Genomic DNA, 15,582 nt, shown 5'->3' on the forward strand with positions numbered 1-15,582 from the left:
CAGTTGCAGTGATGCATTTAACAAAGCTCCTGAAATATGATTTGTTATCGTCGACATGCTCAGGTTTTAGTGAAGGCTGAAAGCGTGCAGATTTAAAGCAACACCGCTGCCTTTACAGCGTATTCTCATGCAGGAACAACCTACAGATTATTACAGTATTTATAAGATGTGTGGGGCTGAGTGCGTGAAAATTAAACTGTCGTGCAGATCGAGCAGTGAGGCAATTAAATGCTTACATAAGAACTGCTTCTTCTTTTCCAGAGGGAATTCGTGGAAAACCTCCCAGAACAATCTGACTGTTGGATGAGTGGCTGTGTATTCCCCTTTGTAAGCGGCGTTCTGCAAAAACAAAGAGAAGAAGATGTAGTGATTAAAAGCTTTTCCCTGTTTTACGAGAAGTAAACCATTTCTTCTCTGGCAGTAACATTTCGTCATAACTAATTAGTGAAACTCATTCATTAAAGACCAGCATTTAACCACCGCATAAAAAAGTTCAGACAAATTTCTGTTTATGTTTTCCTTGATTTCCTTGACATCTTACACAACAATCCGTCTTTGGTTTTTCTCCCTGATGTTGCAATCTGCACAACGGAGGATCCAGGACACAAGAGCTAATATTACTGGTATAATATGCAAAACCAAGTGCCAACAAATCACAACTCTGATAAGATCCCAAGCTACAAAATAAGCAAACTGCCAGTATCACCCATCTAAACTGTGTTTATAAAACTATTCATTTGAGTTGCGTATGTGATTTTGGGGGGCCTGTTTAACATCTGGACAGGGACAACTGGTACAAATTAGCAGCTGTGCTTTTATCGGTTGTTAAGGCCTCACATTATCCTTCTAAGCTTATGTGTTTTCTGATTCTTGATTATTCCCTTCACATTTTTAGGCACAAAGTTTTGCACAGACGTTCATGAACCCCAGACGACGGCTCTTACTGACTTTGGTGATCCCCTGACTTTTCCTCTAGCGCCACCAACAGGTCCAATTTTTCACTCATTCAGTGAAATATCTCAACATATACCTCATTGACTGGCTCTAAACATTCACGGTTCCCCCAACCATGTACTCGGCTGACTTTGGTCATCATCTAACTTAATCCCTGGTGCCACCGTGAGGTTGACATTTCTAGGTTTTTACTGGGATGTTTCGACAGTTTTTGGATGGTTTGCTGTGACATGTGGCACACGCATTCATGGTCTCCAGAGGATGATCTGTAGAAACTTCTCAATTAGGCCCATCGTCACATCTAAACTTTAGTTTGTCCAATACTTTGGTTTTCTAATCAAAAGAATGCAATGCAATGCAATGACATTCCCATCAGCCTCACAAACAGTATAACTGTTGACGTCGGCATTTAGCTCAAAGCACCACAGTGTGGGTGGTGTGTTGAGTCATGTGTTTCTGTTCACCACCGTGTTGTATTGTTATGTATTCCCTTTTGTGTCTACCGTGAGCACTGTGACTAACTTTCCAGATGTTGATGAGGCAAAAGTAAAACTTCCAGCTAAGTCCAGTGCAACATGATCATCATCGCATCCACAACTATCAATTTGCACACACTTACGTCACTGGGAATTTGGGATTTATGTTTGGAGTTGATACCACCCAACTATGGGATTATATGTGATCAGAAAATTTAAAAAAAAACGCAGCCAAGCGAGACGGATCTGACCGCAAGCAGGAAATGGTTAGTCTGCTGTATGTGTCCAAGACAAATCGTTCGTAGAAAACACAGCATGTACGGATTTTTAAACCTCACGCTGACCTTCTCCATCTCCTCCCAGTTATAGTTGTTGTTGCCGACAACCATGGCCATCAGCTCGGACGGCTGGAACAGCAGCAGGATCTCCCCTCCGCACACCTTCAGGAAACCGGAGGAGAAGGCCGAGTACTGCTCGCTCACAGAGTCTGAGAACACATAGCGCAGGTAGGCCTCCACAAACTCCTTCCTGAAACACACACACACACACACACACACACACACACACACACACAGTTAAGTAAACATTCAGATCATTAATTTGTTCATTGCAGCAGCTGCATCCTCGCAAATGAGCTCATAAGGAAAGAATTTATTCAGACTTCAAGGTGTGACTGTAAACACTGGCTTCCTCTGTCATTGTGTCTCTATCTGTGTGTGAGTGTGTGTGTGTGTGTGTGTGTGTGTGTTATGACTACCTGGATTTCAGCGGTGGTTGAGAGGATTAAAATGTTTTTTGTTTTTTTTCCCAGGCTCATCGGAGTTCATCAACAACCTCTTTATTCAGCCTGATCTGACTTAAAATTGATAATCTCTTCAGCCCTGCTAGATCCACCTGTGAGTCCATCATTACAAATACATGTAGTGCAGGTAAACACTGTTTAAGCCTACAGAAGTTTATTTTAGATTCTAATAAACATCACAAAGTTTTTGAAAGATAGTTTCAAAATATGTCAAGATGAACTACTGGAAAATGTGCATGAAATTATGTATAAAACAACTCAAATATTTCCATTTGACACATTGGTTCAGTCGTAAAAAACATGTCATAAAGTCACTATGAATTTGGAGCAGTGAAACATATGAATATCTGAACTCATGTGTATCATTGCAACTTAAACAGTAAATACTTCTGCAAACCCAATTATTAATTAATTTGAATTTGTTTGCATTTGATAAACTGAATTTTCTTTTTACTTTAATGTAAAAGAATTCAAATATGCAATGATTGAGCAAAAACTTAAGGAGTGTGCACACTTTTCCATAGACCTGTATTTGAAAAATCTACTGGAAAAATAGGGGGAAAAAATCCTGTATTTTATATAAATTTCTCCTCTTATTGTAATTATTAGTATAACCATTATGTAATCGGGTAATCTCTCTCAGATCAGGATCACGTCACATACATTTCTTAAAAAGGTCAGAAGTTAAAAATTTCAGTTCTTCCAATCTTCCAGTAATGTGGCAAAATTTTCATATACACACAGAGATGCTGTTATGCAGAGTTCAAACTTACATATTGTTCATCATTCATCATCTTTGTTTCCTTTTAAGAAACATCTTAAACATTTTTTGACTTGACAGTGTCAAGTGTTGGACATTTGTAATGAGAAATAATTGATATATATATATATATATATATATATATATATATATATATATACACACACACACACACACACACACACACACACACACACACACACACACACACACATACACAGTATATGTAGGTAAGTGTAAGTGTGTTTTTATATGTGAGTGTCTTTGAGAACAAATCATATATTTTTATAATAATTGTATGTTTTAATGTGCAAAACAAATAATAAAACCTTCACAGATTTCGGAAAAATCCCATCACCTCCTGCAAAATAAAACAGTCTTTTGTCAACACAGAAATTACGAGTTGGTGTTTTAGTTTCCTCCACTATGTCCTGTTTCAACAGAAAAAGCATCAAAATAAGGAAGCACGATGCTCTAAAAACATCGTCTTCCTTGAGTTTAAAGATGTAAACTGAGCTGCAGGGAACATAAAACAGAAAAACTACTCTTCGGCCTTTGATACCAGACCAGTATAAATACAAGTGCTGCCCTTAACCACCCCATTAAGCTCACAAATACAGTACACAGACGCATACCACATCTTGTGAAACAATACTGTCTAACAATATAGACATAGCCAGAGACTTCACAAAGCCCAGCATACAAAAACACTCAGTCTGAGAGAAAAACACAAAGGCAGGAACCTTCAGTCTAAATCAGCATCTCTCCATGTGTTTATGTTTTACGTCAAAGCGGCAGAGATTTCTCTATTATTTCTGTTTTAATACAGTTTTATATCTGAGTGCTGAGGGGATTTTGCAGGAACAACTTGGGCCAATGCCGCTGTGGCCATCTGCTCAGCACCAGCAGCCAGACATGTTGACACCGCAATCCCCACAACTCCTCCACATAACACTGCCAGTGGCACAAGGACGAGCTTAAGACACAGGGTGGGGACGGGGGAGAATTAAACACAAGGTGACGTTTCAAATACCAAAATCTTTTTAACACAAAACATGACCTTCAGCTGGAACAATGGGACACAAGCTGCCAGCTGTATGAGCACAGGATAATCTTAGTGTTGAAAGTCATCCGTTTATCTCTCACAGAGAACAGAGTGTAGAGCATTAGAAATACTCCTAAAGCAAGATCGTTTCAAATTGGAAATCAAGCGAAGGAAGAGTTGATGAATTTATTCCTACAAAAATCCAATCTGTTGAAATGTTGGCTTAAATCATGAGCCGTGCATATTTGATCTGTCGAGCTGCCTCACCTGTTGTTTTTGTCCACGCTGATGCTCTCTCCTCCAGGGATCAGCTCCTTGACTTCTGTCATCCCGTAGTTCTCCCTGGTGATCTGAGATGTAAACACAGCACATACCCTTAGATCAGAGTTTCATAGATGTTGATGTGGGAGGAGTGAAGGGCAGAAGTTGTAAGGTATAGCGCTCATACTTCGACAGTTTTCAGGTAAAGGATAAGTCTGGTGACGTTGTATATTTTTTCTCGGGTGACATCTTCCTTCGTTACAATGAACGTGGACGCCGTAGTTTACTGTGAGTCAGTCAAACATACGAGGAGTTGGCGGATCCAGTATGGCTGTATGGACCCTACCAAAAGTGTTGTTTTGAGTGTTGATACTAGCTTTAGGTAGGATCTTTGCCCATGAAAAAAATGGAGCGGTCTAACATTAGATCAGATTCTGGGCACAGGAAGAGTCTTCTCAGTACTGCACTCTGCTTCTCTCTGCTGCTGCACGTACACAGCAATCACCTCGCTGCTTTAAAGAATTCATACAATAAACTATTTTGTTATTTATCATTAAAAACATCTTGTTTTTCAACATACATATGATTAAGTCATTAACAAGCTATCAAACCACTCATTGACTACAGAAATGTATTCAGAAGCCTATTTGTGTTGCATTAAACTCATAAAACTAGTTAGCTACTTTTTTTAACAGCAAGTTGGTATCAGTATCAGTATTTGTGATTCTGGCCGTGGTATTTCTCGTAACAAGATCTAAATCAAATTTCTCAGTAACGCCCATCTCTGCTAAACACATTATCCTGTTACTGTAAACACTCACAAGTAAACTACATGTGTATTAATCCACGGCTGAAAATAGTCCTCAACAAATAAGACTTTTTACTCCTGTTTGCGTAATGTTTGCTGAAAACAGTGCCAAGCTGTTTCAGGAAATTATTTCACCTTTTTCAAAAATGAAACCATATATTTGTGCCCCGTTTTTAAACATTTATGGCTTCTAAACTAGTGGGTTTAAGGGCTGAGAGCCACAAACAGGGTAGGGAAGTCAGAGAGTATAAAAAGGCAAGCTCACACATTGTTGGTTTTGGTCTTTTCATGGGATTTGTTGACAATAAGAAAAATACAGAATAACACCAGCCTTGTCCTTTAAGGTGGCATGACAGATGAAAAGTTATGCTCACAGCAAAGTTGAGAAGAAACATCTCCTCCACATCACCTCCTTCATAGTCTAAAAGTTGTTGTAGACTCCTGCAGAGAATAAATGAAAGGAATTAATGTCGAGAAAGACTCAACGCTGATAAATTCCACATGATCATGACAGTGGGGAAACACATAAGCTATTAACCTCATGTGTGTGGGGAGAAAAAAAAACAAATACAAGGTGACGGCCAGAAGCATAGTCATACGAGAAATAGCTCCTCCACTGTTAACACATGCAAAGCTAGGAACTTTCTTGACAGCTGTAGTAATACTGTCTTTATTTCAGCGATATCTGCAACTCTTTGGGGTCACGTCGATGTTGCCCTGTTTGACTTTTAAAATGAAAAGTTTAGGTTTAGAAACCTAAAGAAACCTAAACTGTCTATTCGATTACAGGTTTAGTGGTTACACCTTAGCTAATAATAGGGAATGACTCAGAGGGGGTGCTGTGTTCGTTTTCGTTTTCCTGAAAACTACATGCAGGAAAACATGCTGGATGTTTACCACCAAAGCACAGGAAACATGGAGAGAGGACAAATGGGCTGGCAGGGGAAATGCTAATTAGTCAAAGAGGATGAAGTATTATTGTCTTACATTGGACCCAAACTACTGCACTGAGGTCATTTAGCAGTGTTTGAAAATACAGACGAGACAGTACAAATGGAAAAAAAAAACCTCTTGCTTTTGCATTTTACACAATTATTTAAACAACGTCTTATCTCCTTCTTGTCAGTGTGAGGTGGCCGGCGTGCTGACTTTAGTCTGTCGAACTTGAACAGCTCGAACCTTTAAGACAGTCAAAATAAAAGTGAAACATATATATAATGTTTTGCGAGTTGATGTCCCTTGAGGTCGTATTGTCTCTAATAACAGCAACACAACCCTTGGAGCTTTCAGAGGACTAATCTCAAAATCAATAGTCAACTGGAGACAATTAGGCACTGAGGAAACGCGGACCCTTCCTGCTACAAAAAAAAACAACCCAAAAACAAAGCTCAAAAAACAAAGCTTCCATCTGTTTCAATCCAGGGTAGGAAATAGAGCAAATTGGGCCTTGCAAAGTGACCTCTGACGCCAGAGTTACCTGGCCTCGGTGGGGGAGAGCTCCTTGAAGTCCTCCAGCATTGGTGATACATCAAGCAGCTTCTTGTAGAGAGCCAGGGGGAAGTGGAGGTCCACCACTGTGGAGTTGTAGATGGCCAGACCGCAGATGATCCCGATCAAGTGAAACCACTTCTGCTCTACAAAACACTAGAGACACCGGAAGGGAAATCACCATCATTACTGCTGCCTTTCTTGCACAGTTGCAGTTGTACCCATCTAACATCTAAGAAAACAAGTGGAACGACTGAACGTAACTGTTGACTTCTCGAGCATAAAAAAGAAAATCAAAAGACGGGAGCTGAGTGACTGAAGCATTTTTAATTAGCAGTTAATCCAACGTTCCGCCCATTAATAGGAGAATAATTCCATTCAACACGCCCAGGTTGGAGCTGTTAGGGTTTCATTTTTAGTACATACACATGTATGCATGCACATTTTAAATCTGGATGTCTACGTGAGTGTGTCTAAGATACTTCATTGTTCTAGGAAATCTCTGCTCTAAGACGTCTCAGTAAATTAACTAAATAATTATGATTAAAAAGCTATCTGACCTTGCATAGACAGACAAACAGGTCAACTTAAAGGTCGCTCACTGTGATTTCTCTTAAGTAACTCTATTGAATCTCAAAGTTAAGGGATACGTTCCCTTATAGAGGTAATTGTTTTGTAAACCACAATGTCCCCACTGACATACAGCATCAGTTTGTGTGATGCCAGAAACAGCAGCTCTTTCTGGGAAATAAAGCTGCAGGTCGAATAAAAGCCAAAGCACACATTCTGGAGATCCATTATAAGCTTACTGCTTTCAAGTATTAAAAAAAAGGGAAAAAGCAAAAGCATGTTTAAAAGCTTCCAACCAAACACTCAACAACAAAAGGTCATTCGAATTACTGAAACATTGTCTCAAATCTGCCTTTTGAAGTGACAGATGGTAAAGCCATCATTCAAAAAAACTTTTCAGGTCCCCTCTCTCTCGCTCGCTCTGAATGTCTGGTCACTGACAAACTCCAATGACCTGCCGCTGCCTCTCATCCCCAGTAAGTGTCGGAGGAGTTCAACAGACAAACGTAACCTTGGCATGCGAAGGAATGCAGAAAAAAATCTCCTTTAACAAGGAAATGCTCAGACTGTTTTATTGTATGCAGCTGTGTTCCTGGAAGAGATAAGTCAGTTTCTCTCATCTCTCTACATTGTTTCACGTTGAAGTAAAAATGCTACATTTTATTTATTTATAATAAAATCTGTACTATTTATGCTCTATAAATAGTTTTAGATACAATTACAATTGCAATTTTCATTATAAAGTAATATTATCTTGAGCAATGGCAATAATCAGCCTTTTATGGTGGCTTACCAACACTTAATAAACATAGTCATATAAATCACTTTTAAATGACTATATTATACACTGTTCATTAAAGTGTAATCTATAAAAATGTAATCTGCAAGTAACAATAGTGAGTACAGGTGTCAGATAAATGTAATGGAGTAAATTTTCCTCCTTATTTATAGCAGAGTAGAAGCAGCATAAATTGGAAATACACTAGTAGAGTACAAATACCTCAAAACTGTATTTAAGGACAACTGTTGAGTAAGTATACTTTGTTACTTTCCACTACTGGCAATAAATACTTTCAGTAAGTGCGTAGTGATAGTTTGAATGTTTTTTTCTTTCCTCATTAAAACGGTAACTTACTTTGTCTGAGAACCACAGCAGGTTGGACTCTTTATAATGAGTGAACATCCCATAAACAGGATCCATCAGCTCCTTTAACAGCAGCAGGAAGAACTCTTTTGTTACTCCGCCTGCGTCTACGGCCTCCTCTCCGTCAAAGATCACCTGGAGGGAGGAAGAGGAAGATGAGAAGATTACAGAATGTACAGGGGTTTGTGGGGAGGAGAAAGATTTTTCTTTTATCCAAATCGCAAAACTACAGTGATCTTCAAAAGCGTACCTTGAGTGGTTTCTTGAGGTCCACGTCAGAGTACATGGTGAGCTCACGCAGAGTGTCACTTACTAAATGGTTCCTGCGCACGTGGAGCACCAGGTAAGGATTCCTGGCAAGGTGGGGTTCCAGTGTGAGCAGCATGAAGACATTGTGTAGGTTTGCACCACTTACTGCCATCTTGGTAACAGTTGCAGGCCGAGGTGGGAAAGAAACAGACAAAAACAGAACATAAAAAACATATCAGCTGAGAACAATTCAATTAAACTCAACCCTTTTTTATACAAATGATTTCAGACCCATTTCATTAAACCCAAACCATTACTGTATGAAACCCCAAACAAAACTGCTTTTATAGTAGCAGCAGGCACCTGCATTTGCAGTTCAGCATCTGTCTGCAGCATGGTTGTCTTGGCTTGGGCGTTCAGTATGAACGGGTAGGCACATAGGTTCACCGAGGGAAAGTCACTCTGCAGGGACAATAAGATGTGGCTGAAATTACACCATTACACCAACAATGAAAAATTTGGGACAAAAAAATCTAGTCAGTAACTTTGAATGTTTATGGTCAATTCTAAATTCCAGTACCTGCGAAGGGGACGATCCCATTTTCTAGAAAACCAAAATGAGAGAGAAAGTAATGTCATTTAGCCGGACTTAAAAGAGAAAAAAGGTCAAGAGAAGGAGTTATAGAGGCTTGTCTGTGAAGTTACACGGTCATTGGATAACTGAAACAAATACCTCAGTTTCTCTGCAGACACTGAGAATGACATGAGTGAAGAGCAGTACAGCAGGATCCCAAATGAAGTGCTGTGAGCATGTGTGCCGAATCAGCAGATGTCAAGTAGCAAGGAAGTGTAACGTTGTCACAGAATTTGAGTACTCACAATTTCAGCTTTACTCAGAAACCATTTGAGGTAGTCTTCCTGGATGTCCACCAGGCTGGTGATGTCAGGAATATAAAAGCGGTTGTACTCCACATGGTGGGCCTTTAAGTTCACCTGGGAACATGAAACAAACGCCTGCCTCAACTCCAGGAAATGTCACAGTACGCAGTAGAGTAAGTTTCCCCTCTGCGGCTTGACTGGGACAAACAAGCAATTCCCGCTTCACACTGTACTGGGGAACATTGCAGAGTTGATGGGGCGTGTTTACAGGTGCAGGAGGTGACGTTTTTGGATACCTTGTGGAGTTTTTCCAGCAGCCTTAGTGTGGCAAGAAAATAGTTCTGGTAGAACACCGGTACGAGCAGCGTCTTTCCTCCCGTCAGCATAAACACGACGATGCTCTTGTACATGTCGACCATTCTGGTGAACACGCTGCCGTCCACAAAACACCACCAGTTGTCTGCAGGGTTAGAGAAGATGGTTTATTTAAATTACTGAGCAAATACCTCAACCAAAAAACACATAATAATATTTTACTATAACCACAAGTTATACAGTAGTTTGGTAAGTTTCTTCACTTATCTGTCAGTATTTTGAAACGCTTAGAATAACAATGTTGTAACTCTTTCTGGGTGTAAACATGTTTGTGTTCTAGCATAGTCATGCGTGAACACTATTAAGTTACTGTGGGAACCTCTGCACATAGGTAATAAATGGGAAAAACCAGGGTCCAGGCAGGGTCCACCTTTTCAATATCTGAATTAGGGCATCTGCGTCCAACAATTTTTCCAAACCTGACAAAACAAAATTCAGGCCCACTTCACGCAGCGATTGGCCGGCTGTGCAGAGGCTTCTCGCTCAAGCTCTCTCGTTTCATTCCTCACACCACTCCCTCTGTCACTTTTCATGTGTATCAAAAAGTGTTGCAAAAATATGTACGATACACTGTGCTGACCAGTATATAAAATCTGATTCTGTGAACTTCTGAATATCTCAACATTTATGAAGGCGTTTTCAACACAAAAAAATAATTGCTCTGGACCAACTAGAAAAGTATTTATTTAAACCCTTTTTGCAAGGTTAAACACTGGCATTTAAATAAATACAAAGAAGTTTTGAGTTGATGCTGAGTGGAGTTTCTTGGTGTGTGGCAAACCCTTTCTTTGTTTATGAATCTTCTCACACTGAAAGCCCTTGGCCAGATACCGACTGAACTTTACCTCTGCTCTGGAGACTTCTTTTTTTCCCAAATATCAATAATGGCTTCAAGAATCCACAATCAGCCAGGCTCCCCTGTTTGGTGATGCCGCGTGCATTTCTTTAAATATTTTCTCTTTTGATGGTGCATTTTAAATATTCCTTGGGATAACAAGCTAAGCATATTGAACATGGATATGTATAAGGAAGCTGACATGTTGTATATGTCTACTGAAGAGTGGTGTGGCATGATGTAACAAGGCGCAGCATGGTGTTACATGACGTGACACACTGTGTTATTAGCTACCAGGGGCAATTTTCAAGCGGCTCGATAGGTGTAAAAACACTTCTAGTGTGTGCATGCATATATGATACCCAATACTTTGCTGGGGTTGGCGTCTAGCCGGAGGATGGCCATCGCCAGGGGGATAGTGAGGCGGATGTAGTTCTTGGAATCCTGCAGAGCCGGACACTCGGACAAGATGAGGTAGATCCTCATGGCCTCGACATCAGGAGGAGAGTGCGGCAGCTGAGGAATCAACAGACTCTCAAAACTCTTGGTGGCCTAAAGAGAGGGTTGAAGACAAATTTCTTCCTTTAATTATACCCAAAGAAATAATATTTGTTGTAATACAGAGAAAATTATTTGAAATTCACCCTGCTATGACATGTTTGAAAGTCACAAGTAAACCAGAGACATTTATGGGATATTTTCCGATTCCAAAACAAGTTGGATCCACTATGCAGCAGGAGTAAAATATCAGTCACTAAATTGGAAGAGGCTTTTAGTGGTTTGGAATGTGGTCTTGGTCTACAAACAGATTATAAATCTTGCTAGGCTGAGTTACACAAATCCCAAACCTAACATTAGTGAGCTAATGTTAGAGGTTATGACTGAGTCTTGCGTTTTATGCCATGGATCTGTGGCAGAACTTGATGTACTTTCAAAAAAAGCAAAATATTCACATATGAAATGCATGATTCTTTTTAAACCATAAGCTAGATAGCCAATGCTGTATAACATCCCAATGTTCTGCCTCTAAATGTTTCATGAAGACGACAAAAATCTAAACATGAAGCTAATTTGAGTCTTCGCTAATTTGAGTCAGGTCACGTTTTTTTTTTTTTTGCATTTGATCATTTTGGCTCAGAGGATCAAATCAAAACCCACCGCATATGATATTCATGGATACAAATAGCTCCCAAAACAACTATGAATTAGAGAGTTGGTGGTTTAGATATAAAATAAGGAGGTGCTGAATTGGAGTAAGTGGTACATTTTTCCATAGGAACATCTAATCCACATTCCCTTAGACCAAGACTTTGTAACTTTTGCTAAAAAGCGACCACAATTGGCATTTACAGGACTGCATTTTCCCTCAGTTCCTGAGATTTTCCAAAGCCAGCCACTTGGGGGCAGTAGAACAAGCTGTAAAAATAACACCTGACATGTTATCCACCTTACAAAGGTGTTAGGCAAACATGTTAGCATTATTTACATTTTACATAGTATCCTGCAGATACTTAGCCACTTTAGCATTCATTTAGAGTCGTGTTTCTGGCCACTTGATGAATGTAAGTCCAATATTTACCCTAGTTTTTTTTTTGTTTTTTTTTTTGTTTACCGACAAACTCCTAAGAGAAATATTAGGCTGAAATATGCTAAAATGCTCTGTCCAGCAGAGGAATACTGCTGTATCGGGAGATAATTCTCTTGGTGTTCTAACCATGGGTGACATCTTTCACACTACACAGATTCATTTGACTCACTGTTAGCATAAAAACACTGATGAGTGCAGCTTTAAGGACGTCATCATTAGGTGGCCTGACTGAGATCTAGTGGAGTGGGACCATAAGCAGGAAACAAGTGGACTGCTGAGCAAGTGTGTGTTTTATTGCTTATAAATTTAACTTTTTGTTTGTAAGAGGAAGGTGGTGTTATTCCGTCTTTCAATAGTTACATGGTATTACTTTAAAGAGTAAATGTAGAGGACATTAAGCTAAACGAAGATTCCAAACTTTCATCTTTCTGTATTTTCACTCCAAGTCTCAGACATTATTATCTAGACCTGCACGATAAAATAGAAAAAAATGCTATTACCTTGCACACATTCATTTCTAAACAAACTATTAACCTGTACCTGCTCCAGAAGTCCAGAGAAGGCCGGTTTGCTGAGTGTCTCAAATAGCAGTCTGACAGAGTTGAGATCGATGCCTGGGATTTTGGGGTTGGTTTTGAAGTGGGTATCATCACTGAGAAAGCCAACAAACATATGATTACCTGGGCCAATATGATGTCTCAGTGATCAGTGACAGGATAAAAATAGCTAAGAGCTCAGAACTCAGGGACTTTTTGGTAAAGCCCTGATGCTGCTTTGGATTAAACGCCAGTCTATTCCAACCCGTCATGTGGCAGGTCGCAACGGTCGATGCTAATTCTCAACACAACACGAGCAATGGTTCGGTGTGCACACAGCCTGAAGTTACTTAAGTCAATCCCTAAGCAGATCTCCTCCTCACCCTGGTGAGCACTATCTGATAAACACACACACACACACAGAATCACCTCCACAAAAGCAACAAAACTCTGAGCTTAAGGGACAGCAACTATTTACAGTGTAAGCCTTTACATTCTCACAGCACAAGTTTTATTTAGTCATAACACAGATAAATGGGGTCTGATCATGTGGAGACTGTTTACTAAACAAAGAACACGGATGCAGACAGTACAGTCTCTGTGATACATCCACGTGAACTGTGCGTCTGTGAGTTTACAGAACCATAGGAGAAACTCTGGGTCCCACTGTTACACAAAATACAATGAAAATGACTGCACCTAGTGTGCATGCTTGTGCTATAAACAACTACAGCACATCCCAAAGCTTTTACTCTCACAAGGGACATACAAATCCAGAGTACACTGAATTTCAAGTTAATCTCAGACTCCTGTTTATGGATCCACAGTAAAGGATGGGCTTGATGAGTTATACACTTATCTCTCTTTCAGACTGATTTTGTTATCTTTATTAACAGAGCACATCTGTCTAAATTTAGGTCTGGTATTCATTATTTGACTATTTCAAGACTGTGTAGCAAAATCGCCAGATAATTATTGATGCAAAAAAATGTAAGCATCACTTTAATGTTGCATCTGGTAATGGTGAGGCTAATTTCAACCACTTCATATGCTCTTATTTTAATCCATAATAATACATCATATTTATTTCTTGATTATATTTTGTATTAATCATCTGAATCAGTAGTAACTAGTAAGTAAAGCTTTAAAATAAATATAGTGCTGCAGATAATACAATATTTGCCTCTGAAATGTAGTGGAGGAGAAGTGTACGTGTAAGTAACATAAAATAGAATTACTCAAGTGAAGTATAAGTACTTCAAATTTGTACATAAGTACTTGGTGCATAGTTAATTTCCAGAGAAAAGTGGTTAATAGTTTAAATAACTCGTAATTCATGGTGAGTTTCAGTGGTTTCCACAGGGAGCACAGTATTAAGTACTTTTGTTGCCTCCAGAGCTCTTTTTTCAATCCCTGATGTCCTCCATAGCTGATTCTCAGGACACGATAAGTATCTGCTGATGAGTTCGTACTAAAAAGCCATCACACCCACACACAGGCTGATGGTCGGAGAAATCTGGAGTCTCGCAGATCTCAGTGACCAAACGGACAGCAGCGTTCCCGGCCCTGAGGATCAGCATATTTTGTTGGATACGATGACATACCGTGAGTGAGAGTATGTGACAAGCGAAGTAAGAGGACCCTGTGAGGGCCCTGGGGAAACAGTTCCCAGAAGTCTTGCTTACATACAAGTATGTGCATCCGGGCATATGTTTTTTTTTTAGTGGCATAGTATTTTTTTTCCATTTCATTTGGCTGTACATGCCTGAATGCCAGGCCAGTCACCACATTTTCTGATCCTGAAGTGCAATGAGAATTTTCCCTTCTTGCACCAGTTTGATATTATAGCTATAAACCATAATTTTGATGTCAAGCATGAATGTAGTTTGTACCATCTGTCACCTGCCTGGACCGAGTCCAAAGACCCTGTATGCGCTGCGCTATTTTTGACAGAACACACGGTGGAGGTACAGACCAGGTAGACGTAGACATCTCCAAAATTATGCAGACTTTTTTATGTATGCTTTGCAATTGTCTATTTCAGTTGGACGATGCATACTGCAACCAGTAAACACAGCAAAACGGTTTTATTCTATCCTTTGTCCATTTGATGCTGTCATGGCCAATTTCCTCAGTATTTTGTTTTCTTTTTCTCATTGTAAACCTTTGCATTAACAAATGTAAACGTGCTGTGAATTGAGACAGAGCCCGGCAGCAGCGTAAATTACCTTACCTTTGGTCCAAGAAGCTAGCATTCCAACAAGCCGTAGATGAGAGTTGAACTATTATATCACTGAGCAAAAAAAAACAGAGCACAAAAAGGGTCAACAGATTAACAATTACAGACACCTTTATTAATTTTTTTAACAAAATTAAATCTTACTTGTGAAAATATAGCCAAGTAAAAAAGGTACATAAATGTAAACCTCTACAACTAAATTAAACAATAACATAAAAATGCAGAACAATATAATACATTTCAAATAATAATTTCTTATTCATGACTTACTTTGTGATACTAGAATCTGTGCTGTACATCAGTTTTAACCTCCATGAATTTAACCTTTCATAGTTTATGGGGCAGAGGCTTTTACTGATATCAATCACTCTGAAGTCTTCTGGGGGGACTGAGCTCTGCAGAGAGGAAGATAAACAGAGACATCATACCAGCACTGGAAGATTGTTTGCAGTGGCTCTTCCGCTGTGTGTGGCACATTTCAGTACAGAGACAGTCTGGGTTGTGTCTCTTTCCTCCAAGAAGATAAAATAAATAGGCCACGCCTGAGGTCTAAATATTTCGCTGCAGAGGCTG

General features: G+C 39.5%; 1 protein-coding gene across 1 annotated transcript in view; it reads right to left on the bottom strand.

The window, feature by feature from the left end:
* herc3 (HECT and RLD domain containing E3 ubiquitin protein ligase 3) overlaps nt 1–15,582 on the bottom strand; it is a 28,605-nt gene that overhangs the window by 3,096 nt on the left and 9,927 nt on the right. The window contains exons 10-24 of the mRNA XM_040145628.1: nt 15,280–15,404; nt 15,004–15,063; nt 12,775–12,886; nt 11,009–11,198; nt 9,733–9,896; nt 9,437–9,550; nt 9,138–9,161; nt 8,921–9,019; nt 8,559–8,729; nt 8,300–8,443; nt 6,584–6,750; nt 5,481–5,547; nt 4,305–4,387; nt 1,775–1,958; nt 237–339 (exon numbers count right to left, since the gene is read on the bottom strand). Coding sequence (XP_040001562.1) covers nt 237–339; nt 1,775–1,958; nt 4,305–4,387; nt 5,481–5,547; nt 6,584–6,750; nt 8,300–8,443; nt 8,559–8,729; nt 8,921–9,019; nt 9,138–9,161; nt 9,437–9,550; nt 9,733–9,896; nt 11,009–11,198; nt 12,775–12,886; nt 15,004–15,063; nt 15,280–15,404 — 1,807 coding nt within the window. The remainder of the gene's footprint in view (nt 1–236; nt 340–1,774; nt 1,959–4,304; nt 4,388–5,480; nt 5,548–6,583; nt 6,751–8,299; nt 8,444–8,558; nt 8,730–8,920; nt 9,020–9,137; nt 9,162–9,436; nt 9,551–9,732; nt 9,897–11,008; nt 11,199–12,774; nt 12,887–15,003; nt 15,064–15,279; nt 15,405–15,582) is intronic.

This window comes from Xiphias gladius, chromosome 15, assembly GCF_016859285.1.
Source record: "Xiphias gladius isolate SHS-SW01 ecotype Sanya breed wild chromosome 15, ASM1685928v1, whole genome shotgun sequence".
Classification (NCBI taxonomy): Eukaryota; Metazoa; Chordata; class Actinopteri; order Istiophoriformes; family Xiphiidae; genus Xiphias; species Xiphias gladius.